A 27,540-nucleotide genomic window follows, 5' to 3' on the forward strand; every position below is an offset into this window, starting at 1 on the left:
AAAATGTATTAATTATGTCCGTAAAACGTGTTGAAGAAATTGATTTTCAAGTATATAACATATGAAGGAAGGCCACCCCTCCTGCTTTATCCTAGGTTCCCAGTATCCTATCGCTGATTGGTTGTTGACCCTTATCTAAATTTTACTGCATGGGATCTAGGGTAGTGCTGCCTTTACAAAGTGCTAACTGTAGTTCGCACATGTCATAATATTTACAAAAATTGTGCCGTGCTTGTCAAATAAAACGTACCTTTCTACTTCTAACACAAGAAATATGACGTCCAATGTCGGGGTGCAACAGCAGAAAGTTGACGTGGTAAGTAATTTACATTTATGTGGAGTAACTATAGATTTATTAATAATGATGAACATTTTCTTTTTTTAGAATAATTTTATTTTTAAAAGAAAGCAGGAAATGATGTTGTCTGTTTCGTCTTCTGGATCTGGGTCAATACTGCAATCAATCTCCCAATGTAGGGATGTATAGGTTGCAAGTGTGTGTAGCCCACCTTGTTGAGCTGTTAATGGCTTTTAACATCGGTCTCATCACTGTCGCCATTAGTGATAAGACCGATGTTAAAAGCAGAGCCATAGGTGGGCTAAGGTGTGTGGTGCTGGGGACTCTAATTATAATGCGCTCTACTTTTGATATTTAACAGATAGGCTTTTTTTGAATGTGTCAGGTGAGGGAGCTCCTCTCACAGCAGCTGGGAGGAGGTTCCATTCTGCTGTAGTTTTCGGTAGGAACGAGTGTTTGTAGCAATGCTTGTTTGCGGGTACTCCGATGAAGGATATTGACTGCATGTGTACCTTCCCGTGCGGACATTTATTCATGCCGCAGTGTAGAGTAAGAATTACAGCAGCTTTGGATAGTAAATCCATTTTGAGATACATGTCACCTCAAAAGTGCTGCAGAACGTTATGGAAAAGAATATCACTAGGATTTAAAATCAGTACAGAGAGCTCCCCATCCCTAGTTGCGATAACGTTACCCTCCTGCCGATGGCGTAGCCGGAGGGTTACGAAGCAGACGCAATGTGAGCAGGGCGAAATGGTTAAAAACGTACAATTTCGACAGCTAGTCAGCAGATTCGCTCCATTTTTACCACTTTTGAAAATCATGACACAAATTCTAGAAACACGAACTTGATCCTCAATGTCTAATGAATACTACAATATCACTCAAAACACCATTGAGGAAATAATTTGAAGAAAAGGCACAAAAACTTACCAGATTCCCGAGCGAAAGCCCCAGGTTGAAAATTCGAACCTGAGGGGGGCGGAGCTTCGGCTGTTTGTGCACGTCACGGACTCGCTGCGTGTGTGGGGTGCATTCTGTATCCCTGCAACTGTGCAGCCGTAGTCTTGTCCATGCGGTGAGATGCGGAAATCAGAGAAACAGAGCGCCCGCTAACGTTCGATTATAACAAGCGTGTACAGTTTTTGCCGTGCATAGATCGGAATGTTGGTTGTGTGTGACCACGCAACAGCAATGGTCTTGGATCAAGACTAAGGCTACACAGTTACCGGGATACACAATGCACCACATGCAGCGCTGAGTCGTTGACCCCGGTGACGTGCACACACGGTCAAAGCTCCGCCCCCCTCAGGTTCGAATTTTCAACCTGGGTCTTTCGCTCGGAAATCTGGTAAGTTTTTGTGCCTTCTCTTCAAATTATTTCCTCAATGGTGTTTTGAGTGATATTATAGGATTCATTAGACATTCAGGATCAAGTTCGTGTTTCTAGAATTTGTGTCATGATTTTCAAAAGTGGTAAAAATGGAGCGAATCTGCTGACTAGCTGTCGAAATTGTACGTTTTTAACCATTTCGCCCTGCTCACATTGCGTCTGCTTCGTAACCCTTCGGCTACGCCGTCGGCAGGAAGGTTACGTTATCGCAACTACCCCATCCCCTGCTTGCTTTGGTTCCTGTACAATTACCACTGTCACAACTATAGTTGTCCAGTGTCTTTAAACACTGGTGGCTGACACAAAAAACAAACTGCATTGAAACAGACTGACTATAGTTGGGACGCCCAAGCTGAGACCAGTCCCAACTGTAGTTGGTGCTAAATTGTCAAATTTGGGCCGAACACATACTACACACACAGAATCACCCTTGCATTACTTTGTTTGCATAGGGTCATAGGTTAGTAAATTAACATACCATGCAAATATACTTTGCATAATTTAAGATTCTTCTCTTGGGGTACAGGAACTTAAGTAATATATTTGGCGCCCTCTTGGGACACTCTTAGTCTGCCACCTAACTTCTAGCAAACTTAAAGGAGCTAAATTAAAGACATGTAAAATAAAATACAGCAAAAACAACAATAGTTATTTATACTTTGAAATAATTGACTAGGGTTTACTTAAATATTCAAGTGCATACAGTTAGACAAAATCAAGAATAGGGGACTAGTAAGTTGCTCTTTGGCTTGATGCCTCTTTGTATGTTACCATACTTGAGTTAATTAACCAATTCCAGGGGTTATGAGCTAACAAGGCATGCTGTGAAAGATTGGCATGGCAAGAACAAACACCCCTGGAAACGAGTTTGCCTAATAAGCTACTCAGACTCTCTTTGAATCTAAATATTTTTTTTAAAAGATTGAGATGTGATGACAAATGGGTCAAAGTAATGTGAAGCCATTAACAAGTCTGTTTATACTGCAAACTTTTAAAATTAAGTTGTTGCTGAATTTTTATTTCTTGTGACAGTCAATCATCCTTCCTGTATACAATGCTGAGCCCTGGTTAACTGAATGTCTACAATCCGTGTTAGATCAAGAAACAACAGCTACTTTGGAACTTTCAGCCTTCATGGACGCTTGCACAGTAAGTCTAACTAAGTGTTTAGCTGCAATAATCATGGCTCTGAATCATGTTCGTCAATAGTCCTAATTATTGTGATCTTTGTAAAAATCTTTGTCTGATATCATGATTAACTCTTTACAGGATAATTCTTGTGAAATTCTGAGAAGCTGGCAACCAAAGTTAGAAGCTGCTGGTATCCAAGTTGTTGTGAATGGACACTCCAATGAGAATCCTAGAGGAGGTTAGTATTCACTTTGCATTTTCTAGTAACTTTCTTATCCCTTATACCCATCTCTAGAAATGTGTCTAAACTTTTCTATTTTTTTGCACTTTGTTCAGGTGTTTCAGAGACCTGTAATTTGTAGAATGTCTTCCAGGATTCAACACACCCACACATATCGCGATGGGAAGCACTTTTCTGTATTGATGGTAGAGCATTACAATACAAAAAAGATGCATCTTTTTAGTCATTTTCTTATCGCTTATGCCCGTCTCTAATTGCTTAACATTTTGTTTGTAGCACTTTGTTCGGGTGTTTCAAAGACCTCTCAGCTGTAGAATGTTATACTATGAGGTCTTCCAGGGTTCAACACACCCACACATATCAAGATGGGAAGCACTTTTCTGTATTGATGATAGAGCATTATAATAAATAAAAAAATGCTTATTATCTAGATGGGAAGCACTTTTCTGTATTGATGATATTAGAGCATTATAATACAAAAAAATGCTTATTATCTAGATGGGAAGCACTTTTCTGTATTGATGATAGAGCATAATTACAATACAAAAAAAATGCTTATTATCTAGATGGGAAGCACTTTTCTGTATTGATGATAGAGCATAGTTACAATACAAAAAAATGCTTATTATCTAGATGGGAAGCACTTTTCTGTATTGATGATAGAGCATTAAAATACATCAAAAATGTTTCCCATGCTAACAAACCCTGAATGTAATACACACAACAGTAGCTATAAAAAAAAAAAAAATATCACATTTGTCATGGACTAAACTGAAAAAGACAGTTTAACATGATTAAGCAAACATTATGATAACGATAGTAGAGGTAGATTACATACAGTAAGGTAAAAGGGGGGGGGGGTCAGAGGCAAACACAGGGGCCTGTAACCTCCCTTCAGACACTTAACTTAAGTGTACTTGTATAATAAGTTAAATCATAAACCTGCTAACAGATACAATGACATGCATAGCACAGAGGGCTTGCCTGGTCTCCCAACAACAGCATTTGACACCATTCAAAGCGTGACATTTGAGATTTTCATTAGGATTCAATCTATTGGAAAATTAGTGCATCACAGAACTTGGCCTTGGAGTCCCTCTGATAAACAGTCTTAGAAAGATCAGGGCCCAATTTCATTTCTCTACTTATCTGCCTACCATAAAAGCAATAAGTCAGCACTTACACAGGCAAGGAATTCCGCACTTACGTCAAGTGTATTTCATGGGTTAGCAGGGAATTCAGGCTTGTGCGCAGGTGAACTCCAAGTTACTAGGCATTCTGCGCTTATACAGCTAGCGCGGATTTTTGCCGCTTGCACGTGGTGGAGAATGGTGATTGTAAGCGCAAAACTCGGCAGGAAGCAGAGCCATGAAAATGGGCCCTGTTTGAATAAAGTTAAACTTTAAACATGACTTTCTCAAAACATAGAACTGTGGCTGTAGGGAGAACTTATCACGTTACAGAAACTGTGGTGAGTTTAAAGCTATCGATGAATTCAAATTTTGTTAATTTTTGTTTAACTGCAGTTGGATATGCCAAGAACCAAGCCATCTCACAAAGCCATGGACAATATCTCTGCTTTCTTGATGCAGTAAGTTTTAATTCACAGATTTTAATTTAAAAACCCACTGGTCTCATTTAGCTAGGATTTGAATTATCGAATCCATGAACTTTGTCATGTTTGTGGTTTTAGAGTAGTTTATTTGGTTTACAGATTAAAATGTATTCATTTTATTATTATATATTTTTGTTACTAAAACTAAGCATACCTCACAAGATTTTGATTACTGTAGCTTGCTAGTCTGAGAAAACATGTAAGCAGGGGTTGTTTGCTATGTGAACCAGCAGAAAACTTGATTAACCCCTACTCTTCCACAATAAGTGTTCTGAATTCTTTCATGAGCACTACCAATCCTAATACAGGGAACCGTTGCTTAATGTCCTATCCGGAAGGAAAAAGCTTCTTCGACTAACTGGGACCTTCAAAAAAAGACATTGACAAAATGCGAAAACAGTCAATAGTATAAATAATATTAAAAATGAAGACTTGAAATGCAAACATATCCACATGTTTAAGGCACTTGGGCTTAGATAGCTCAGTTAGTGGAGCGCAAGCACGATGAACCGGAGATTATTGGTTTAAATCTCGTTTTACAATTTGTCTTTGTTCAACCCTGAAAAGCCATAATGTTGATTTTATAGTATTTGTTTATATTTATTGTAGGATGATGTTATGAGTAAACAACGCATTGAGATGCAGTTAGCTGCTACAGTTAATCGCTCATTCACAGTAAGTACTGCATTCTGGATAAAGTGGTTTCTAATAAAGTTAAGATTGCAGCACATCACTTTGTAAACACATGTTTGTATAGTGCTATTAAATGGGTCTCATAATTCAAACATAAAAATATCAAACATGTTGAGATGTCCATAGGGTGCAATAAAGCGCTGTGAAAGAACCGTGCATCAGAAAGTTTACTGGGAAACATTTTGGCAACTCTTACTAGGATAAGAAGATACTTGAGCTTCAGTCATTAGTTGGAGTTTTTAGGAGAAAGGTGGTGCTGTGATGATATAGTTGTTTGGAGCAAATGATTATTTCAGTGCTGCCATAAATCACAATAGTTCAAAGTTAAAAGAGACCACTTTGGCTGAAAACATTTTCAAGGGATGTACTTACTTGTGTATGTGTTTCTGGTTTCTAAGCTGTCGCAAATTGTTTCATTCGTTGAATTTTCACGCCAGACACTTGTCTCTTGTCATGCTCACCGAAGCTCACCATAGAATTGTTTACCTTAAATATGGGAAAATATATGAAGGTGAAATAAGGGTATGCCAGGTGATTGTCATCTTGATTACTTGTATGTGAATGAACTTAAGGCAAATGATCTCTGTGACCTCTGAAGTATAGAGGCTTGCAATCGTTGTGTAAAGTTTGAAAGTTCAGATGTGACTATAAAATAAGTGCAGATGGTGATTACTTAATTGTGTTTATATTTTGAGGGCATTGTACAATTTTATTGTTGGAATCTGAGTAAACAAACATTCAGTTTAATCATTTCTGACTATTAACAAAACAAACCGTCAACATGACAATTAGTATGATACGGTGATTGCAAATAACATAAATACGTGCTGAGCATTGTTGATTACATTGTTACCAGGGCCACATTTCATAAAGCCTGTAAGTACAAAAAATTGCTCATCGAAAATAGGTTACCAAACAGAATCCTATACAGTTACAATTGCTGTGACTAGAACCCCCGTTATTTCTAGCTTAGCCAAGAAATCAGCTAAGCAAAATCTTCTGTTTAACAGCTTTATGAAATTAAGCCCAGGGTGTTACTGTTTTACTGGAAGTTGCTGTATCCAATTTTAATGTTCACAAGTGAATATATAATAAGTCATTTTGTGAGGTATAATTCAAAACCTATATCTTACGGCATTTTCCTGAAGACAATCAGAGCACACTGATTGAACTGTTGAGTTGTCAACCACTTTCAGAACCAACACTACTCCAGGCCTATGAATGTTGCTCTTGAACTGGCACTTCAATGTTCCTCTGGAAAGGGACACTTCTATGTAAGGAAAGTTAAAATTTGTATTGGAATTTTGCAAAGGGCACCGTAGCAAAATCACTGGGCACCAAGGCCATTCCATTGCTGTTGGTGCTGTGTGTCAACTCGAGGCTTGCTACTCAAAAAAGATTTTACATGGTGCTACAGCAGACTATACTCCCACCGTGTAAAGTTAAAATCCTACTTAAAATCTAACTCGCAAATGGCTTTATTTGTTAAATAATTGCATACTTCACAGATGACTGGTTGCCAGTTTAACAGACTACCAGCAGGTTCTACTGAGAGATACACTCGATGGGCAAATACCATCCAATCGGATCAACTAACAACACAGGTAATCAACACAATTTAAACCAGTTCTTCCTTTAAAAAAACTCTTTAAATTAATTCATCAAAATATAGAACTTAACATAAAAACTAACTGGGTAACGAGCCTTGCAGAACTTTTCTTAGTTTAAAACATCGTCTCCCTCTGAAGTACTATAGTTTTTGAGAAAGAGGTAGTTTTTCGCTAACAAATTTGTTCTGAGAAATTTATTTTTAAGCACGAGAGCCAAGGCAATTTCTATTGTATACAGGTATATAAATAGCAATAAGCCAAATCTAATCTAATCTAATGAAAGATAACTGTATGATATTTTACATATTTCAATTCCTGTCAGATCTACACGGCTCATGGTCCTACCATCATTATGCCAACTTGGTTCTGCTCTCGTGAAACCTTTGATAGAGTTGGTTCATTTGACGAAAGTGGGAAGGTAATTGTTTTCTTGAATAAATTACTCGGTTGATAATTGACTCAATTTAAATTTGAATATTACAATCCCTACAAAAAGGTTGTGTCATTTTGCTGGCCCTTTTGAGAACAGAACAGCCATAACTAATCAGGCCAACCCTGATTGTTTCATAGGTGACAGGCCTTGCGCTTAAGTGTTTTGTGATGTAGCCCAGGTTGGTTTTACTCTCCCCAAGAAGGTTTTAGCAGTCGATATTCTAAACATTTACCGTCAAACTACCATTTCACTGTAGGCCTACATGTAAAATTTTTGACTGGTAACTTGTTCATTTCATCTGCTTAAGCATTAAGCAGAGAATTGTCAAGCAATAATTTCTTCTTAAGCAGCTCTATGAAATTAGTCCTGGATGCATCAATGGCAGTAATCACAACCAGTTTAATGGTCATCCATGTAAGTGATGTTACATTCACCCACTCAAAAATAAATTAACACATGTAACAAAGGTATTGTTCACATGAAAAGAAAGAAATTACAAACAAGCATTACCAACAAGTAGGTTGCAAAGATTAGTAACCCACAGGGCAAGTTGAGAAGTGGTGTTCACTAGCCTAAGCAGTTTTTACTAGACAAAGTACGCCGGGCTAGTGTCCAGGGTGAGCCCTCGGTAGGTTTAACTTTCATATTAGTGGTTTTTTTAACAGGGTATTATGGAATTGAACCCTCTTACATAATTTGGTTTTCACTTCTTAGGGGACCCCAGAAGACCTGTTGTTTTTGTTGGAGCATCTTAGACTCGGTGGCAGTGTGCACCGAGTCAACCAGTGTCTTCTAATGTACAGATACCATCCCGCTGCTGCCACTAACTCTGTGTCTAAGTAAGTTTGTAATTTCTGGGAGCTTTGTCCCAAAATTATTTTCCATAGACACTGTGCATTCGCATTGCAATATGAATTATATATGTTGGCTTTACATGTACATGGAGTGGATTTGTTCGTTTGTGTAGTGTGGGTGAGGGGTCATGTTTTCCCTCATAGTTTGAGATTTGAACTGATAGTATAAATGCAAACAATTGTTACTTGCCTGACATTTCGACCCTAGCAGAGTCTTTCTCAAAGGCTTAATGACTACACAACAAACATGAAGAGGTTACTAATTGAAACTTAAGCAGTGAAGTGGAAATACATAAATAGAATTAGTTTTAATCTGATAGGTTACAATTTTGTAATTGTTACTTTGCATCGAGGACAAAGAATGTTTGTTGTTTTACCCATATATACACCGATGTGTGTCAGCACTGTATACTCAGTACTTTCCAGAGTTCTGTGGAAAAAATCATAGACATATTACTAGGGTGGGATTCGAACCCATGACCTTTGCAATTCTAGAGCAGCGTCTTACAAACTAGACCACCGGGATTGCCCAGTAACTCGAGGCGTTTGAATCCTATCATTCTGCCATTTACATTTTGCATTAAAAATAGTTATTAGTGGAAAAAGATTACACTATAAGATAGCAGTTTTAATAATTCTACCATCAGAACTTCTTCTGAATATCTAGCTCTGTTATATCTCTAACTCTAAACAGAGAGTCTATATGGGATATCAGAATGAAGGCTGTGGAGGAGCGAGTATTGTGTCATTGGGAATCGTTCACGATATGGAACGCTGGCAAACAAGGACGACGATTTTATAGATCACTGAGTCACTCAAGTCAGAAAAAGGTATAAATTGGCGGGGAAACAAGATTAGAATTGCATTGAGACATCAGTCATAAGAAACTTTGATGCTCTCCAAAAAGAAGAAATTACCACAAGTATTAGTATAACATCACAAAAGTATCAAAAAGCATTACCAAAGTTGCGATAGTTTTTCTGTGGGAAGTATTTTTTCGCCAGTTCATTTTGGCATTCATGTCTGTGAACCGTAAATATAGCTCGAATCTTGTACATATTATGTGCAGCCTAGAGCTAAAATATAAAAATGAGTTGCCAATATCACTAAAGTGGTTTGTATTGTGAAATCACACTTTGCTTAGCAATTCAGATTGATACACATCTTAAGATCAATCTTATCGAGCCTTTCTAATGAATCTCTGTCCGTTGTCTGGTTTGTTAAATATGTTTGAAGGTTGTTCAGTTTTGTGATGTTGACCCTGTCAAGATTGAGAAAGGAGTGTACGTGTATGAGGATTGCAAGGTAAGTCAATAGATGGAGAGTAGGAAAAAGTGAACTTATTCAGACATAGAGCAGCTGAATAAATATATCTATGTTTAATATATTTATTTATTTTATTATATTTATTTTATTACACATCAAACAGCACAATAACAGGAAGAGTAGGAAACAAGAAGAAATGTTCAGTTTTAGATGTGGGAGGGAAAACCCCAATAGGGGGAAACCCACACAACCATGTAGGGAGTGGAAACCCAATTCACATGCAAGTCTCTGCTCTGTGGTGGGACTCGAACCAGGGTCCACAGAAGGTGAAAGGCTAGGCAAGAAACCACTGAGCTCTCCCCCGGTCCAAAAAGTGGGGAGTGTTCACCCTCATCCTCTTGAGATTTCCATCAGTGGACAAAGTTCAGGATTAGTAATCAACAAATTAAACAGATACGTTACAATCTGAAAGCTCACTGATTAGGAAGTCCAGTACCAATGCTCCAGAGATGTTTCTACATACTGACATAAGCAAGTTTAGACATTAGCAATGCCGTGGTCGTGGGTTCAAGTTCCACCCAAGTGATTTGCCTGCTGATTTTGTTTTCATAGAACTTTTGAAAGTACTGAATATACAGTGCTTAATAAACATTAGTGTATTGGTGAAAACAAATTATGTACCATAACTTTGTATCCATTGCTGCTATTGAAATAACCATGCAAACTTCTTACAAAGCAAACCTTTTTGTCTGATTCATTTAAATTAACTTATTTCGATGGTTTGTGTCTTGACAACTAGATGATAGAAATTAATTTAATTTACAAACAGTTACATCTGTTTTTGTTGGTTTTTTGTTCTAGGAAGTTCCCAAGCCTAGAGTTCCAATCATTCATTTCAGTCAAGCCAAGCCTCCTTTCATCATCTGTGTCAAAATGGTAAGTTCTGATTTAACACACGTTGACATTGACCACCAAAATGGCGCATCCAAGATTATTCTGATGATGACGTCAGGTAAAATGGGTCAATAGGACTTCCTTTGCTACACCCTTACATAACAAGAGCCATAGCCTTTTTAGATGCCAGTTTGGATGCGTCGTTTTAAAGGGTACCACCATTCAGGTGTGCACTAGACTTGCACAGTTTATACTGACTGAAGTATTTGTCTCAACTGAATTCAGGACCTTACCAACGGCAACTTTGAAAGTAATCTTGAGTCTCTTAACCTGAAGGAAGGAGAAGATTACATCTTATTCAGCTGATAGTCAGAAGGACTAACTCAAGTCTACTCAAGGAAATGGTAAGTGTGACTTTTACTTATATTAAACTATTGTAAGTTATAGAGGCAGAAAAAGATGTCACTTTTCTTGGATGGATTTCACAGAGAGTTAAGACTAGTCTTTTTTCAAGTCCTAAGGGACTTGTCCTACATATGGCCCATCGACTAAGGATTCCACAAATCCATTATAATTTTTTCAGCTGTTCTTCAACTAATGGAATGATTCTTACCTCACATCACAACGGGAGTATAATCAGTAGGGTTGACTTGATGTAGCTGATAGCTTTAGACATTTCTAAGTACAAATCGCCTGTGCATTCCACTGTCGTCATGAACCCGATCGACCGACGAAATGATCTAAGGCTTATTCGTCCTCTGCCTGTACCTGTATTCTACTGTATTGACGAACCTGATTATCCGATGTGAAGATCCGTGGCGCATTCGTGAGTCGAAGCCACGTACTTGGTGGTGCACAAAACTGCCTAATCACAAGGTTTTCCACAAATCCATTATTTTATTTTGGTCGTCCATTCAACAAGTGTGATGATTTTCTATAGCATCTTTATCATCACAAGGGTAGGGCCTTGATTTCGCTGATAGCTTTAAACGTTTATCACATGTAGCACACAAATCGCCTCTGAAAAACCTGCATGCCACTGTCTTCATGAACCTGAGTAACCGACGATCCAAGGCTTATTTGTCCTCTGCCTACCTGCATTCCACTGCCGTGACGGACTTGATTATCTGATGTGACGATCCGTGGCTCATTCGTGACTCAAAGCCACCACGTGGTCTTCGTCAAAACTGCCTCATCACAAGGTTTTCTACTTGGTCGTCCATTCAAGAAGTGTAACGATTTTGGTCTAGCATCTCTTTCATCACAAGGGTAGGGCCTTGATTTCGCTGATAGCTTGCAATGTTTCTTTTAGGTTTGGGAATTTTGTCTGCGTACACCCAAACCAAACAGTGCCCTCCTACAGTGTCCAGCATGGTCACAAAATTTCAATTCAGTTTGTTGGTCCTACATGTACCAAGGCGGAAAACTATTTGCACACATGCAATACACAAAATAAAGGAAACATCCTAGTTCATTACTCTGGGGGGAAAAATTACTCTGAATGTTTATTCTCTTGAAACTATACATGGTACTTATTGTAAGAGTAAAACAAAAATTACACAATATATAACAAAGTTCTTCATCTTAAATATTTTTGCTTACATGCAAATAGTTAGTAATGTCCATTTCTAGAGGAATATCAATTTATCCATACAATTTTAATGCATCACACTGAGTATTACCTCAAGCTGTCACGAGAAATACATATCTAGCTAAATCACTTATTCATCATTTTGTTTGTAAACTCTCTTCTAAATATCGGTTGATAATAAAACCAATAGTTGTGCGGGTTAAAAATGTTCATGCCATAAAATTTAAAGCCATTATTGTTTATATAACTTCGAATAAACTTAATATCTTTAATTGAGGATTGGAAGTCCCTTCACCTGTACACACACACATATGAACAACTTTAAAAAAAAATTAAAAACCAAAATCTCCCTCATGATCTGTGAAGATACTCCGCTAAATCAACTCTGCGACAGTAGAATAAAGATAAGAAGACAAAGTTGTCGAAAGAACATAATCTACACAGAAAGTAGCCACACACATGGTGTTACTGCAGACCAAATACTATACACATGCAATGCCTCAAACTCGATATAAGGTTGACTAAGTTCCCCAATTTCTGCGTTTGTAGCAGGACAAGTTCTGATTTGAACAAGGCAATCTCTTGACTAATTCCCAGTCCTTTCTAAATTAAATTTTTTGTATGCAAGTCGCCAGACACACAAGACCTGAAGGCCACTTCAAGGTGTGGGCTACAATCTTTTTTTCAGGGGCCGTTGCCACCTAGGCCTACTCTAGGGCTGAAACAGGGTTACCCCCTTTTACAGTCCATACGGATGTAGGCTTTGGGCATCATCAGTCCGAAGCCTGGCCTGTAGAACAGAAAGCACTACCTCCCCAATTTTACGTAGCAAGTGTCACAACCGAAATTCGAACCCACACTCTGCTGATCAAACACCAGAGCTTGAATCCGGTGCTCTTAACCGCTCGGCCATGACACGCCAAAACTGTTGTTAATAAACTGCAGGAAAACTTATCTGAACTGGAGTAGAGGAGGTTTTTTCCCAAGCAGCAGCAGATGAAATAGCAGGACAAGCTCTTTATAACAACAATTCTACAACAAAGTAAAATAATCAATTGATGTTACAACCAAATACAACAAACTAAGTTCTCAACAACACAAAAATAGCTGTGTGTTGCTCAGTTTAGTGGGTAAAAGATGCTTTCTGTCATTTACAGCCGATTTTTGAAATGACTTTATAATAATAAATTTTACACAGAATAAAAAACATTTTACATTTACAAAATAGAGGCCAGCAACATTGTTGAAATTTCTTTTAATTGCCATGGCATTGAGTAAACATACTCAGTCTACATTCTGAGATTACCTACATAAAAGAAATCTTTAAGTTTACTACTTAGTCTGATTTTGCTCAGAAAAAGTAAGAACAGGAGGTCTGACACTTTGTTCTGGTAAGGGCAAGGCAGAATTTTTCGCGGTGAAGGGCACCTGTATGAGGGAATATTCCAAAAGACACCAAGGCACTGACCAGGGGCATGGAGGCAATTTGAGGTATGGCGCACGTGATAGGAGTGTACCGTTTGGTTTTGGTTTATACACACAAACTTACCCAAATTTTATAGTGTCGTAGGATTGTGTCTGCCATATCTCAAACAGGCTCATGGCCTCTGTTGTCCCTGTGAAATTTCACTACCAGGCCATACCAAACGTTTGTTGATCTACTGATGGAACTTTGACAATGTTTGGGGCAGTTGGCTCTGTTGCCCTGTTCTTGGCCTTCATCCTGTTCAGAAATTTCCTAGACAGTAAAAGGCTTCTTCATAAAATAAATGGCCACACCCTCCTAAAGATGAAATTTTATGCCTACTGTAATCCCACAACCAAATATTAAGTCATGCTGTCTATCATAAAGACACACTTTTGATGTTCACCACTTCATAATTGTAGAGCTTTTTAGTTTGAAACCTCCCACCTCAAAGTTCAGCACCAATGGCTTGCCAGACTCTGGGTCTAACCATTAGGCCATTTACTATGTTTTTGCATTTATACCATAGGTTCTTTTGGTTGGTCTGGTAAGCAGTTGGCAATCAGCTACATTTTTCAAATTTTTAAAAAGGTGAAAGGTTCTTTTGTCTTGTAATTGTAAACATTATTCTGGTCCAGTAAAAATTTTGAAGTACAAGACCTGTTGTAGAGATGATTTCATTGATCTTGATGTTATGTCCTGGTGGAAACACTTATTCGTTGTCCCACCAACTGATGGTTGTATTCCATTGAACATAACATGGCTTGATGTATTCTGTCTGGTGGTTTGATAGAGCCAATGTGGTGGAGATGAGGACATAAACGATGATAACAGGTGTAGCTAGGATGAGGGTTACTGAGATAATACTCTCAAAGAGGTGCATCTTCCTGCAAAGACAAATATCAAATAGTAATAGTGGCGTCTTATATAGCGCTCATATCTGTCACTCAGTGGTGTTGAAGGCAGTGGGCACTATTGGTAATTATTCAAAATAATTGTAAGCATAAAAAACTTACTTGGTAACAAGCAATGGAGAGCTGTTGATAGTAGAAAAACGGCTCCCTCTGAAGAAACTTAGTATTTGATTTTGAGACCTCAGAATTAGATTTTGAGGTCAGAAAATCAAGCATCTGAAAGCACACAACTTAGTGTGACAAGTGTTTTTTTTTTCTTCCATTATTATCTCGCACCTTCGACGACCAATTGAGTTCAAATTTTCACAGGTTTGTTATTTTGTGCATACAATATATCGAGAGGTGACCAGTGTCTTTAAGATTATTTAATATTCAGCATTCAGTATATGCCTGTAAGGTAATGTGTAGCTACGTTTTTGAAGTATGAGACCTACTTTTACATACTGCACTCGGTTCTGTTTTGGCTTTACTGCATTACTTACGGTCTTTCTGAGAAGCTGTCTACCATGTAGAGTGATCGGAGGCGGAGATAAGAGATGGCTGGAGCCATGAATGTCAAGACAGGGAAGAGTACACCTCCAACCAGGGTCATTAGAACAGTGAAGTCTGGTACCGTCTCAGCAATGAAGATCAGAAAGAGGATGACACATATGCGGGAGAGGATTCGCTTCCAATTGAAATCTGGAACAAAGGAGAACAACACAAACTCTTGATTGTCATACAATACTTTCCATCGTCTTTCAATGTTAGCCTCTAAGTTAACTGTAGCCAAGTTAACTCGTAACCAAGTATCAACTCGTACCCAAGTGAACTCGTACCCAAAATATTGTACCCAAGTAAACTCATACCATGGTGTACTTGTACTCCAGTGAACAGAAATTATACCACAGTCAACTCGTACCCATCAACTCAACCCAAAATATTGTACCCAAGTCAGCTCAAACCCAAGTCAACTTGTACTAAAAATATTGTACTCAAGTCAACTCCTACGCCATCGAAGTCGTACCCAAGTCAACTCGTACCATAGTCAACTCGTACCCAAGTCAACTTGTACCCAAGTCAACTTGTACACAAGTGAACTTGTACCCAGGCTAATTCGTACCCAAGTGAAATCGGAACCACGTTAACTCGACGTACCCAAGTCAACTCGAACCCAAGCCAGCTCGTACCCAAATGAACTCATACCCAGGTTAACTTAAACCCAAGTCAACTTTTAACAATTGACATGGTCACAAGCTGACTTGGGTACGAGTTCACCTGGGTACAAGTTCACTCGGTTACAAAATGACCCAAAGTCGACTCTAATTGGTAAATGGTAGCCATGGCCTTGCTTGACCTCATCAATATTGATCTCTAAGATTGACCTTGCATTGAGGTCACAATTAGTTTTCATTTTAAGAGTCTAGCTAGGTCATCTGATCTTTTTTTTTGGAGAATTTGTGTCATTTGGCAGTATCGGGAGAAAGTTCATCAATTTGAAACATAAAAAAAAGACTTGTGAGCATCCTGTCAGCCTTTGTTGACTCATTGCAAAATCAGAGGTTTGTTCTGTTTAATCTTCAAAGAGTACCAAAGTGACGTCACATGTTTTCTTTGACAAATTTCGGTGGCCCTTTTCAAAATAATTGCAAAAAGACGTTGATGTCTGATAATGTTAGAGACAATTCCTCCTTGGCAAACTGATTTGGATCACTCTATATTTACCTGCTTGGACATCAAGCAGCTCATCAAGATGTTGGAATAGTGGATTGATGACAATGAGTAAGACTGGTCCACTGCCAATCAGGAGAAGGAGCCCTGGAATGACCACCATACCATCCCTTGGGAGGATGACCAGCAGGCTGGATGTAACGTCAAAAGGAAGCATGATATCACCATAGGCCATGTAGGTGATCAGAAGGGTAGGGAACAGGAAGAGAACAATCACTGTGGAGAAAGAATGCAAGGAAAACCATTAATTGCTTCTCTGCATATTGGAGTGCTACAGTCACTGTGGGGAAGATGGGTATGAACTATGAATGCAAGGAATCCATTAATTGCTTCTCTGCATATGAGAACGCTCCAGTCACTGTGGAGAAGAAAGGTGTGAATGCAAGGGAAACCATGAATTGCTTCTCTGCATATACATGTAGGAATGCTACAATAACTGAAAGAGATGTGTATGGATGCAAGGAAACCATTAATTGCCTCTCTGCAAATAGGAATGGTATAATCATTGTGGAAAAGACAGATGGCTTTGTATGCAAGGAACCACCATTAATTGCTTCTCTGCACATGGGAATGTCTGATGTGTCTGTTGGGCTTTGTATTTGTCATTGGAATGTATATTAGAGGCCTCAAAACAATCCATGCACCCACAGCAGTTGCTGTGGATGCCTTGTGCTGTGGTGCTCTCATTCTCAGTGGAAAACTGCTGCGCCCTACAAAGAAATAAATTCAAGGCTTGTATAATATATTGGAAAAAATGTTTTGTTGGGTGAGGTAGGACTGATTTTTTATTTTTCATTTTTTACTTACAGAGGAAATATCCGAGAGCACTTCTGTCAAAGTCTCCCGGCTCTTTCATCGCTCGCTGGACCTCTGGGTAGACAAAGTGACCACCCATCAGAAAGATGGTTCCTCCTATCAACTTGCCAAACGCCCAAGACTCCATGGACGGCTGGAGACGGTGTAAGGCTTCTCCGTTACCATGGAGGTAGAGAGATGCGTCAATGAACATGATGAGGATGGCGAGGATGGTAGTGATGATACTCAATGCTCCAAGTTGCCTTAGAATTCAAGGGAAATTTTTTCAGAAGAAATGGCTTACTTCGTAACATTCAATTAATTAACAATACAATAATAATAATAATCGGTTTTTGTATCACGCTTTACACACACTCTGGAAAATGCAGACTGCAGTCTGCTTCTAATGTATGTAACCCATCAAATCGAATCCTCACATTAACAAAATCTTTCTCTCACATGTACCCATTTACTACTAGGTGAAGAGAAGCATTTAAGGTTAAGTGTCTTGCTCAAGAACACGGGGGTGAGAAACCTAATCCCAAACCCGCACCCAGAGTTTATGGTGATGTGTCTTTACTACTCAAAATTGGTTCGGTGAGCATTTGTAAGGAATAGCATAGAAAATATTTGGTCTTTTAAATAGTTTTGGAAGGTTTAGGGTGTAAATTATTGAGTAGGAATATGGAAAAAAGGAAATGAAAATCGAGTTATATTTTGAAACCAAAAGGTATGAATCAGAAAGACAGTAAATGAACAGAAGATAACATGAAGGTTGAAACCTTTTCACTTACCAGAAGTGCTTTGGCATTCCCACTAGAATAGCCGGGCTCATGATCACACCAATGATAATTGGCCAATAGCAGTACGTACCAACGAGACTGTGACCAATCACAATGAGTACAAGCTGTGATGTAGCTAGAAGCATTACTGTACTGGCGCCAAAACTAACGAGATCCACCAGCACATTCACCATGTGTCTAAACATAAGATCAGAATGTTTTAAAGGCCGTGGACACTATTGGTAATTACTCAAAATAATTATTAGCATAAAACATTTCTTGGTGAAGAGTAATGGGGAGAGGTTGATCGATGGTATAAAACATTGTGCGAAACGGCTCCCTCTGGAGTGCCATAGATTTCGAGAAAGAAGTAATTTTCCACGGATTTGATTTCGAGACCTCAGATTTAGAACTTGAGGTCTCGAAATCAACCATCTAAACGCACACAACTTTGTGTGACAAGGTTTTTTTTTTTTCTTTCATTATTATCTCGCAAGTTCGATGACCGATTGAGCTAAAATTGTCACAGGTTTATACTTTATGCATATGTTGAGATACACCAACTGTGAAGGCTAGTCTTTGACGATTACCAAGTGTCCACTGCCTTTAAACTAAGATATAAAAAAAGCTAGCTACCAGGCAATCTCGATGATCTAGTTGGTAAGACACTGCCCTAGAAATGCAAAGCTTGTGGGTTCAAGTCCCACCTGAGTAGTATGCATTTGATTTATTGTAAAGTCCTGAGTCTATAGTGCTTATACACACATTGGTGTAAGGGTAAACAAAATTATACTCTTAGTTTATGTACTGTAATTAAGTTGTAATTAAACAAAACCTTTAAAAAATGCTTTTTATTTAATAAAATAAAAGTTTTCTTTTACAGTAAATGTTGGGACTGAGAATGTGTGTTCCTTTGTGATTTATAAAACAAAAATGTACGGTGGTCAAACAAATCATTCATTAAAACATGTCAGTTTTGTTCTCCCAAATAATTGCAGAGCTCTGGGTCCAATGTTTAAGACAAAACTATGCTTACCAGAACAAGCTTACCAGCTAAAATGCCATTTCATATGTAGAATCTATGACTGGTATCCTGCTAATTTATGCTTAGCAGAAAAGCTTTAAGCAATATTTTGTGATTAAGCAGCTCTTTTGAAATTGGGCCCAGATGAGTCGTCAGTTATCAAACTTTGGATGTGGGAAATAAACCTGACCCCAACTGTACTAGTTATGCTACAATACAAACAAGTAGACTGTCCTGTTTTGAATTTCAGCTGCCTTTGGTTTGGGGGTATTTGTAAAAGCTGCGTACAGCTGTTAAAAGAGCTGCGTGAGAGCTGCGTACAGCAATGGAGGACCAACATGTTGAGAGGGCCATCATTTGATGCTCTGCATCGACTGAATGAATGAATTAATGAGTTCGTAAGGACACTGCACGTTATTGGTTGAATCGCAGCCCCGCCCCTTTACTTAAATGATGCCACAGTTTTGTAACTGTACATACCTCGCCCAGTTTCCAAATGCCTCATATGCTATGGCACCATATGGATTGGAATCTTCAAAATGCGTGGCTCTGACCAAATTCCAGCAGTTTCTGAGCAGTATGGCGGCGTAAGCCAGCATAAAAGTTAGAACTGCGAAGAGTAGGAAACCAACCCATCCTAAGAGATAAAGGATAATTGATATTTATGTTATACAAAAATAGGTTAACAGATGGGTCGAAACATATTGAAGCTAATAATACAATAATATTTTATTACTGGGGGAAGGTTGCGTAAACATACATGTCTAACTTTACTCAACAACTGTGTTTGTTGTGCTTATTGACATACGAATTTGACTTTTCAACTGGAACTTTATTGCCTCAAAAACATTCTTAAAACAATATACAAACTAAATGAGCTGTTCCGTTGAATTTACAACAAACACATCTAAGACAAACAAATTAAACAAGAAACCAACCAAAGTTGGTTCAGTGCAGAATTAAACTTTAAGATAGAAGATGAGAAAATATAGGATTTAAAATGCCTCTAGCTACCAGGCAGTCTTGGTGGCCAAGTAGGTCAGACTCCTGAATTGCAAAGGTTGTGGGTTCAAATCCCACCGAACAGTATGTCTGTGTTTTTTGTTTTGTTCACAGAACTTGGGAAAGTACTGAGTATACAGTGCTAACACACATCGGTGTATGTCGGTAAAGCCAAAATTAGTATTCTTTATCCTCAATGCAAATATTACATTAAAAAAGCAGACGATCTTGATGAGTTACCTGTATGTATAATAGCTACCATCATAATAGTAGCAGCAAAACCTGGGCAGTATCCTGCGATCAGCAACATTGTCTGGACGGAGTTTAGACCATCCCTCTGTCAACAAATAACAATTAAATTTTGAAAAGTTATTAAAAAGATTAAGGCACTGACCGTATTATGTTCAAATGAGCATTCGGTATTTAATCAGCACTCCCGAGAGATGGAAAAACTGGGTCAAATGCTGACAACCCTCAAGTACCAGTAAACATCCTCATCAATTGAACCATCTGTTTAGCAGAGAATACTGCTCAACAAAATTTATTTGCTTAGCCAAAAATGAGTGTTGGCTGTTTATCTGTTTTTGCTATGCAATATTTGTATGTACTTAGCCAATTTTTTTGCGAAAGGCTTGATGAAAATGGGACCTAAAAGTTGCCATAGGCTTGAGTATCAGTATCACAATTCACATTATGAACCTACTTTTAAGATTTAGTCATTTTAGGGTAATTCTTGTAATAATTTACAAGTCTACATTGTGTTGACTTTTAGTGAGCTGGATTTACCTGGGCCCAATTTTATAGAGCTGCTAAGCACAAACATTTGCTTAGCATGAAATGGCTTCTTTGATAAAACCAGGATTACCAACCCAAATTCCATTTGTTGCATATCGCTTATTACTGGTGTTCAGCTATTGTTCGCTTATCCTGAAAATCATGTTGACTGTTTTTATCAAGACACAAATTTCATAGCAACTCTATGAAATCGGGCCATGTACTTAACACGTTTTGTGCTTTGTACATGCCATCAAATTGAAAAGGAGAATTTATATTTGTCAGTAAAATATATTTTTCACACTAGACTTTCTTCTCTTGTAAATATTCTTGTGCATGGTTTGTATTCAATAAAAACCAGAATACTTTCCCTGCAGGGTCTTTTATACCAGTGGGTTTAGATATTGAATGGCTTGTTTGCACTGTGAAATAACCTTGCAGTGAGCTCCCAACTATAGCTTTGTGTGATGTTTTGTGAAACTTCCATTTTTCTCAATGTTGGTAGGTGTGCCATATGCCATTGTTGGTTGTATTTCATAACAGATTATGGGATTCAAGGCATAGCTGGAACACAATTTAAGGTTGACCTGGAGTAGTTTGTTATTTTCTTTTCAATAAGCTGGTAAGGAAAGGGTAACAATGGTTATAAAAAGACAATGGAAACCTTTGGTGGTTGTCAAAGACCAGTATTCTCAGTAGGTGTATCTCGACATGCATAAAATAACAGATCTGTGGAAGTTTAGACTCAATATTGGTCACTGAAGTTGTAATAGAAAAATTAGAGAGAAAAAACACCCTGATTGCACAAGTTTGTGTGCTTTTTTAGATGCCTGATAAAGGGCTTCATGTCTGAAGTCTTTTAATATTTAAGTGAGATACCTCTTTCTCAAAAACTATGTTACTTCAGGGGAGCTGTTTATCACAATGTGTGATACTATTAACAGTTCTCCATTTCTCATAACCAAGTTAGTTTTTATGCTAACAGTTATTTTTAGTAAAAATTTTTTCAAGAGCTCATGTATTGTCCCAGCCAATAGAAATTTTGAAATATTATTTATGAGTGACCAATATTTGCAACTCGTTTTTAATGTATTTTGCAACTTTGAAATTAATGAACAACACTTGACTTAGTTGGGTACCTGCTTTTGTTGTGTGGTTTTCAGTTTGTGGTGTAAATTTGCACCACAAACTATTTCAGGGAGATAAGACTTGTCATCAACTTGTTGCATGTATGGTAAATGACCCCAATGGAAATAAGTCTCAAGCTATTGACTTCTTGGGGGGCTATCCTTGGATAATCTTGTGAAGTATTTCTATCATGTGTTCTATGTTGGTTTATCTTATTTCATTGTCTTTTCTCCTGTTGTTGTGTATGTATTTTTGGCATGTTCTTGCTGTACTAACTTTTATCTGTATAAATTCAACCAATCAATTAATCAAACGACAAGGAATTTCAGAGACCACATTGGAGACTTATCATTGGAATCACTGATAGGGCTGTAGTAAGCAATCGTGTGATAGTTAACATCATGCCTGGAGTATTTTGTCTTCAGTTGGACTATTTTATGGAAAACATGTTTGTGGAGACAGCGACTTAAATGTTGTTGTTATGTTGTTTTTTCGTTGTTGTTGATTAGAGACCTATTGTTATTGTGCAATCACTGATACGGCTATGAAGAAATTGTGATAGTTAACATCATGCCTGGAGTATTTTTTTCTTCAGTTGGACTATATATGGAATACATCTTTATGGAGACTGAGACGTAAATGTTGTTGTTATTCGTTGTTTTTGTTTATGCTGTTTTCTTTTTTAAGTCTGCAGCTGCTAAGTGTTTTAAAGGCACTGTACACGTTTGGTAATTGTCAAAGACCAGTGTTCCATCCCACCATAAGCATAAAATAACAAGCCTGTGAAAATTTGGGCTCAATTGGTTGTCGAAGTTGCGAGTTAATAATGAAAGAAAAAAACACCCCTGTCACACGAAGTTGTGTGCTTTGAGATGCTTGATTTCGAGACCTCAAATTCTTAATCTGAGGTTTCGAAATCAAATTCGTGGAAAATTACTTCTTTCTCAAAAACTATGTCACTTCAGAGGGAGCCGTTTCTCACAATGTTTTATACCATCAACCTCTCCCCATTTACTCGTCACCAAGTACGGTTTTAGGCTAATAGTTATTTTGAGTAATTACCAATAGTGTCCACTGCCTTTAAATGAGCGCATTCGGAAAGTCCAATAACGCGTTGATGGCAGCGTTGATGAATGGGACACAATGGTGTGTATATATAAGTTGGCTCAATTATCAGTTTCAAGGATATTTGAGTATTGTATTTTGTTTGTGTGGTGGTGGTGGTTTTTAAAGAGGGGCCATAATTGGTCCAGTGTAAAGGCCCTCTCCTTACTTCGAAGTATATGAGTGTATGGTTGTTTAATTTTTTTTGAAGGGTGTATTAGCATTATAGCCCTGCCTGGTAACAATCCTTATTTTCTGTATGCGTTGCTCGGTTTCCTACCTTATTTGAATCTAGGACAGGCCTGTATGCTTCGTTTTTGAAGGGGCAAGAGCACCAAGGCATTTCCTCCTAATTGTAAATTTCTACCAAAAGTATTTCAAGGGCACCAAGGCACCGACCACGGAGCATGGAGGTACCTCCGTGAAGTATCATGCCTCCTAGGAGGTATGAATAAGAACGGAGCAGCGAAGCCATAGGTGCATACCTCTCTCTCAGCCTGCCCAGATCTATCTTCTGTAAGTTCCACCAAGTCATCATTATCAGTGTTGGTATATAAAGCTGTCTTGTAGTTCTGAAACAGAAATAGTAACTGGCCTTTTCGGTGTGACGTTTGAGATGTCTTTGCTGTTAGCTTGCTTGCAAACAGGGGAGTGTTAGTTAGGTGGATGTATGACCACGCCCAAAATTTGTCTGTTACACGCTGTTAGAGAACTCTCATTTCCATGATTTGTAAGGTTACAATGTATTATGTTGCTTCCCTTTGTTGTCTTTCACGGTTCACTATTGCTATTTCCTTAACATGTTTATGAACGGTCTAAATCATGCACGGTGTAGCCCTGTGTAGATAGACCGTACGGTCAACAAAACAATGATATGTTCAAATCAACAAAATGCACTATAAGAACAAAGATGCTGTAACGGAGGATGGGGGAAATGTGCATTCCATGATCCATACCCTTTAAGTGGTTTTCTTAAAATCCAATTTCAACCATTTATAAGATTCCAACTCTCTATGAACAATCTCAAACAGCGTAAAAAACCAATGTTAACCTAACGCAATAATATGATGACAGTGTCCTTTTATACACCTGGATGAAGCGAAGCATTTATGGTAGCCTGGCTTGTTCATTTAATGTCAGTACCGCAACCACAATAGATGAAACACTGAATACCAATAATGGTGTAGCAGTATTAGAGGCATAATGATTCCATTGTTAATAAACACACCAATGCTTATGTTTAAAAATACAGCTGCACAACTTGTTATATCAATTTTATCCGAGGTTGATTTATAAAATGTAGTATTTCCATCTATTGTCCCGAACATTATTATCCAAACCCTGACAGCTAAACCCTGATATATTTTTTACATCTGTAAACTATGGGCTCCTGTTTAGGCTTCATAGAATATAAAACAAAAAACACTATTGGCTTCCTGTTTAAATGTGGCTTTATACAGAGAGCCGGAGCTCATCAACGCCATGGTTTCGAGAAGGGACAAATCAAGGGATTTGAGAACTAGAAGGGGCAGTAGAATATCCCTTATAATATAACTTGTGAGCAGTTCCTCTGCCACCAGACCACGAGACTTTTAGCACTCAAATCCTGTGCAACCAACCATTTGCAGTATTTAGTATTAAGTGATAAAGCTTTTATACACTTTCGGTACAGAAAAAATTAAAAGTTCACAGATTTACAAAAATTTACAGGGTTTACAGAAGGTAATGGTGAAAGACTTAAAATCTTGAAATATTATTCCATGAAATGCTCTACTTTATGAGAAAACATTAAAACAATATCAATTCTTGAGAGCGAGAATTACGGGTGTGGGGAAAAAAAGGGTGGGTTTTCCCGTTATTTTCTACCGACTCCGATGACTGATTGAACCTAATTTCCACAGGTTTGTTATTTTATATATAAGTTGTGATACACGAAGTGTGGGCTTTGGACAACACTGTGTACCGAAAGTGTCCAATGGCTTTTAACATAAGTCTCCCATTTGAGATAATTATGAATGTATAATCCAAGATGTTTGACCGTTTGTTATTGGTGGAGAGGTTGGTCGATTGCCAATCTCTCCGCCAATCACAAATCCGGTTGCGGCATGCACAAGAAACATGACCTAATATTGGGAAGCATGATTGTTGTTTGTTGGTGTTAGTCGATATTATACAAACCAATATTATTTTAGTTACCACCCTATTATTACAAAGCTTGCCCAGTACCAGTGTCAGTTTCTATTAAACCATGGCATTATAGGTTATGGAAGTGTTCCTTATTTTGTATAAAAGAATTGCAAATAAGTTATTAAAGGCAGACTGCATTTCGAGGGCAGTGTCTTACCAACATAGACCATCGAGATTGCCCGGTAGCTAGAAAAGCTGAGTTTTTTTTATATCTTAGTTTAAAGGCAGAGGACACTATTGGTAATTGTCAAAGACTAGCCTTCACAGTTGGTGTATCTCAGCATATGCATAAAATAACAAACCTGTGAAAATTTGAGCTCAATCGGTCATCGAAGTTGCAAGATAATAATGAAAGAAAAATAACCCCTGTAACACGAAGTTGTGTGCGTTTAGATGGCTGATTTCGAGACCTCAAGTTCTAAATCTGAGGTCTCGAAATCAAATTCGTGACAAATTACTTCTTTCTCGAATACTATAGCACTTCAGAGGGAGCCTTTTCTCATAATGTGTTATACCATCAACCTCTCCCCATTACTCATGACCAAGAAAGGTTTTACGCCCATAATTATTTTGAGTAATTACCAATAGTGTCTACTGCCTTCAAGCCAAGTTAAACTTTTCAAGTATGACGTATCTAAAATATAGGATGAACTCGTAACCAGATTCAGAACTAGTTTTTTAATGTACATTTTTGCAAAATAGGCAATATTTTAATGGTAATTAAAAAAACGTTTTGAAGATCTCGACCCAATTTCATAAAGCTTTTAAGCAGAAAAGTCTGCTTATCGAAGCAAGAAATGACCAAGGTACCAGTAACAGCAAAGGTATGGCATCCTGCCTGTCAACTTGTTTTGCTAAGCAAGTGGTTGTAAGTTTTTGTGCTAACAGGCTTTATGAAATTTGGGCCCTGAAACATGCACCATAGGCCAATCAGGGCTCAATTTCTTTAAACAGTTAGCAGAAAATACTGCACAGTAACTTTCTTTGCTAAGAAAACAATGATTAGGGCACCAGTTGCAACAATGTAAACTTTATGGAATTTAGTCTGGTAACCAGTTTCTGTTAAGCATGATTTTTCTGTGCTGAGCGAATGTTATGCTTATCATTTTTATTATTATTAATTCAGCCATGTCTCAAAAAAACAACAACAAAAAACCACCTCAGTATGCAAATAATCTGTTTGAAGAAATTAAATGGTAAAAATAAATAATAAAAAAAACAAATAAGTAAATAAATTAATAAATATTAATGTACATTATCCAGTTGGCCAGGATAACCCAAAGTGTATACTCAAACACTGTAACTCAAAAGTCTGCGAATCCAAACTTGAAAATTCGAACATCAGTAAAGTACATTCATTTATAAATCAATAAAAGGTTAAGAAGAAACAAGCTTACATGGCTTAATGAAATTGAATAAACTGTGCAAGTCTCGTGGGCATTCAAACATTTGGACCGTTAAAGTGCGCGGGTTTGTTCCATTCACGGGTGTGGGGAACTTTCAATACAAACCCCCACACAACTCTCCTCTTTCATTTAGACACTGATTGCATAGCCCTACATAGGACTCTTCCTCTGTGCTGTCACTGTAGTAAAGACGAAAGTGTAAGGCCGCCAGGGCTAACTGATTGCACTAATTTCTGAGGTTCGTTATTAGCCCAAGAACTAACCTGATCCGTTGGTTGCAGTTTCTCCGGTACCTCATCACTATGCGTGTACAATGTAGTCTTATATTTCTGTAGTGGAATAAGGAGGTCTTCGCGTTTAGCGGAAGGCCCACCGTTCGTTTCCATCTTGCTTTACACACAGAGACTGAATCTTGCAGTCCTAGAGAACCAACACCAGGGTTCTCACCTGATGAACCATACGGCAATGTTGGTCACGGTGCCTGCATACCTCGTTCATCATAACTCTGACTTGACTTGCCTATAAATATTGTTGTTTACAATTTACATATGAAATGCTTTTTGCTCTATGCTTTTGTTTAGTTTCAGTGGTCCAATGTGAAAACTTTCAGGCTTTATAATGGCAAAGCATTATGTATTAGACCTTGCTGAACCGTGATGTGTCCTTGCTCTATGGTGTTACCTGGGTCGCTTTTGTGCTAACACATTGAACCAAAACACAACTCTGTGTGTTTGGCGATTTTTCGCTCACTGTTGGTATTCGGTAAATGCTATTCAGTTTCTGGTGATTGACTTAATCCTTATAAATCTACCATGATGAGATTTGATTGTACTGTCAGAACTGCATTACTTCGCGACCGGAATGCGGTATACGTTTTTATTAAATGTCTATGTGTACTATCTTGAAGTCTTCCTTATCTTGAAAAGTAAAAATCTTGAGTGTTTCCTTACAAACAGAAGAAGTATCAGTAGAAGTTAAGTATATCTGAATCAACTTGTAAAACAGTAGAAGTATCGAACTTGAATTTAAATGTCATTAACAAAATATAATACACCGCGGAGTAAACCCTATCAGGGTTAGTCTTACCGCAAACCCAATATTGCAAAGTCACATATTGGTTTCTAACTGACTGTGTGCTCTTTGTGGTCGTGGAACTGTTTTGGAAAAGTTCACCTATGCCCCAAGGCGCTGTGACACAAACGCATTGCAGCCAAATGGAACACCATGTGT

At 38.0% G+C, this 27,540-nt stretch overlaps 2 protein-coding genes across 4 annotated transcripts; one reads left to right on the plus strand and one right to left on the minus strand.

The window, feature by feature from the left end:
- The first annotated feature begins 175 nt into the window (after positions 1-175).
- LOC139943678 (queuosine-tRNA galactosyltransferase-like) lies at positions 176-17,056 on the plus strand. 2 transcript variants are annotated; one of them, XM_071940419.1, is made up of 13 exons: positions 176-316; positions 2,724-2,840; positions 2,961-3,060; positions 4,590-4,654; positions 5,288-5,353; positions 6,880-6,975; positions 7,304-7,399; positions 8,129-8,253; positions 8,963-9,098; positions 9,505-9,573; positions 10,396-10,470; positions 10,714-10,832; positions 16,918-17,056. In XM_071940419.1, exons 1-12 carry the CDS (start codon positions 275-277, stop codon positions 10,792-10,794), a joined length of 1,068 nt encoding a protein of 355 aa, XP_071796520.1. In that variant the 5' UTR covers positions 176-274; the 3' UTR covers positions 10,795-10,832; positions 16,918-17,056. The 2 variants fall into 2 exon arrangements, 1 of the variants encoding a protein (XP_071796520.1); XR_011786874.1 differs by lacking the exon at positions 8,963-9,098.
- LOC139943673 (uncharacterized) lies at positions 11,913-26,984 on the minus strand. 2 transcript variants are annotated; one of them, XM_071940411.1, is made up of 9 exons: positions 26,574-26,984; positions 23,203-23,289; positions 19,952-20,048; positions 19,190-19,346; positions 17,698-17,883; positions 16,916-17,166; positions 16,103-16,324; positions 14,881-15,079; positions 11,913-14,371 (listed from the first exon to the last, which is right to left on the minus strand). In XM_071940411.1, exons 1-9 carry the CDS (start codon positions 26,694-26,696, stop codon positions 14,197-14,199), a joined length of 1,497 nt encoding a protein of 498 aa, XP_071796512.1. In that variant the 5' UTR covers positions 26,697-26,984; the 3' UTR covers positions 11,913-14,196. The 2 variants fall into 2 exon arrangements, with proteins under 2 accessions (XP_071796512.1, XP_071796513.1); XM_071940412.1 differs by lacking the exon at positions 23,203-23,289.
- Positions 26,985-27,540: the final 556 nt, after the last annotated feature.

The sequence above is a fragment of the Asterias amurensis genome, chromosome 11 (genome assembly GCF_032118995.1).
Source record: "Asterias amurensis chromosome 11, ASM3211899v1".
NCBI classification, from domain to species: domain Eukaryota; kingdom Metazoa; phylum Echinodermata; class Asteroidea; order Forcipulatida; family Asteriidae; genus Asterias; species Asterias amurensis.

What these genes read in the sequence shown, in the direction of transcription:
- LOC139943673 (XM_071940411.1), bottom strand. Translation starts at nt 26,696, where the DNA reads ATGGAAACGAACGGTGGGCCTTCCGCTAAACGCGAAGACCTCCTTATT. An exon ending in AACTGCAACCAACGGATCAG is followed by an intron (nt 23,290 to 26,573) that starts GTTAGTTCTTGG and finishes TTTCTGTTTCAG; the next exon opens with AACTACAAGACAGCTTTATA. An exon ending in GACAGCTTCTCAGAAAGACC is followed by an intron (nt 14,372 to 14,880) that starts GTAAGTAATGCA and finishes TTGTCTTTGCAG; the next exon opens with GAAGATGCACCTCTTTGAGA.
- LOC139943678 (XM_071940419.1), top strand. Translation starts at nt 275, where the DNA reads ATGACGTCCAATGTCGGGGTGCAACAGCAGAAAGTTGACGTG. An exon ending in CAATGAGAATCCTAGAGGAG is followed by an intron (nt 3,061 to 4,589) that starts GTTAGTATTCAC and finishes GTTTAACTGCAG; the next exon opens with TTGGATATGCCAAGAACCAA. An exon ending in ACGTGTATGAGGATTGCAAG is followed by an intron (nt 9,574 to 10,395) that starts GTAAGTCAATAG and finishes TTTTTGTTCTAG; the next exon opens with GAAGTTCCCAAGCCTAGAGT.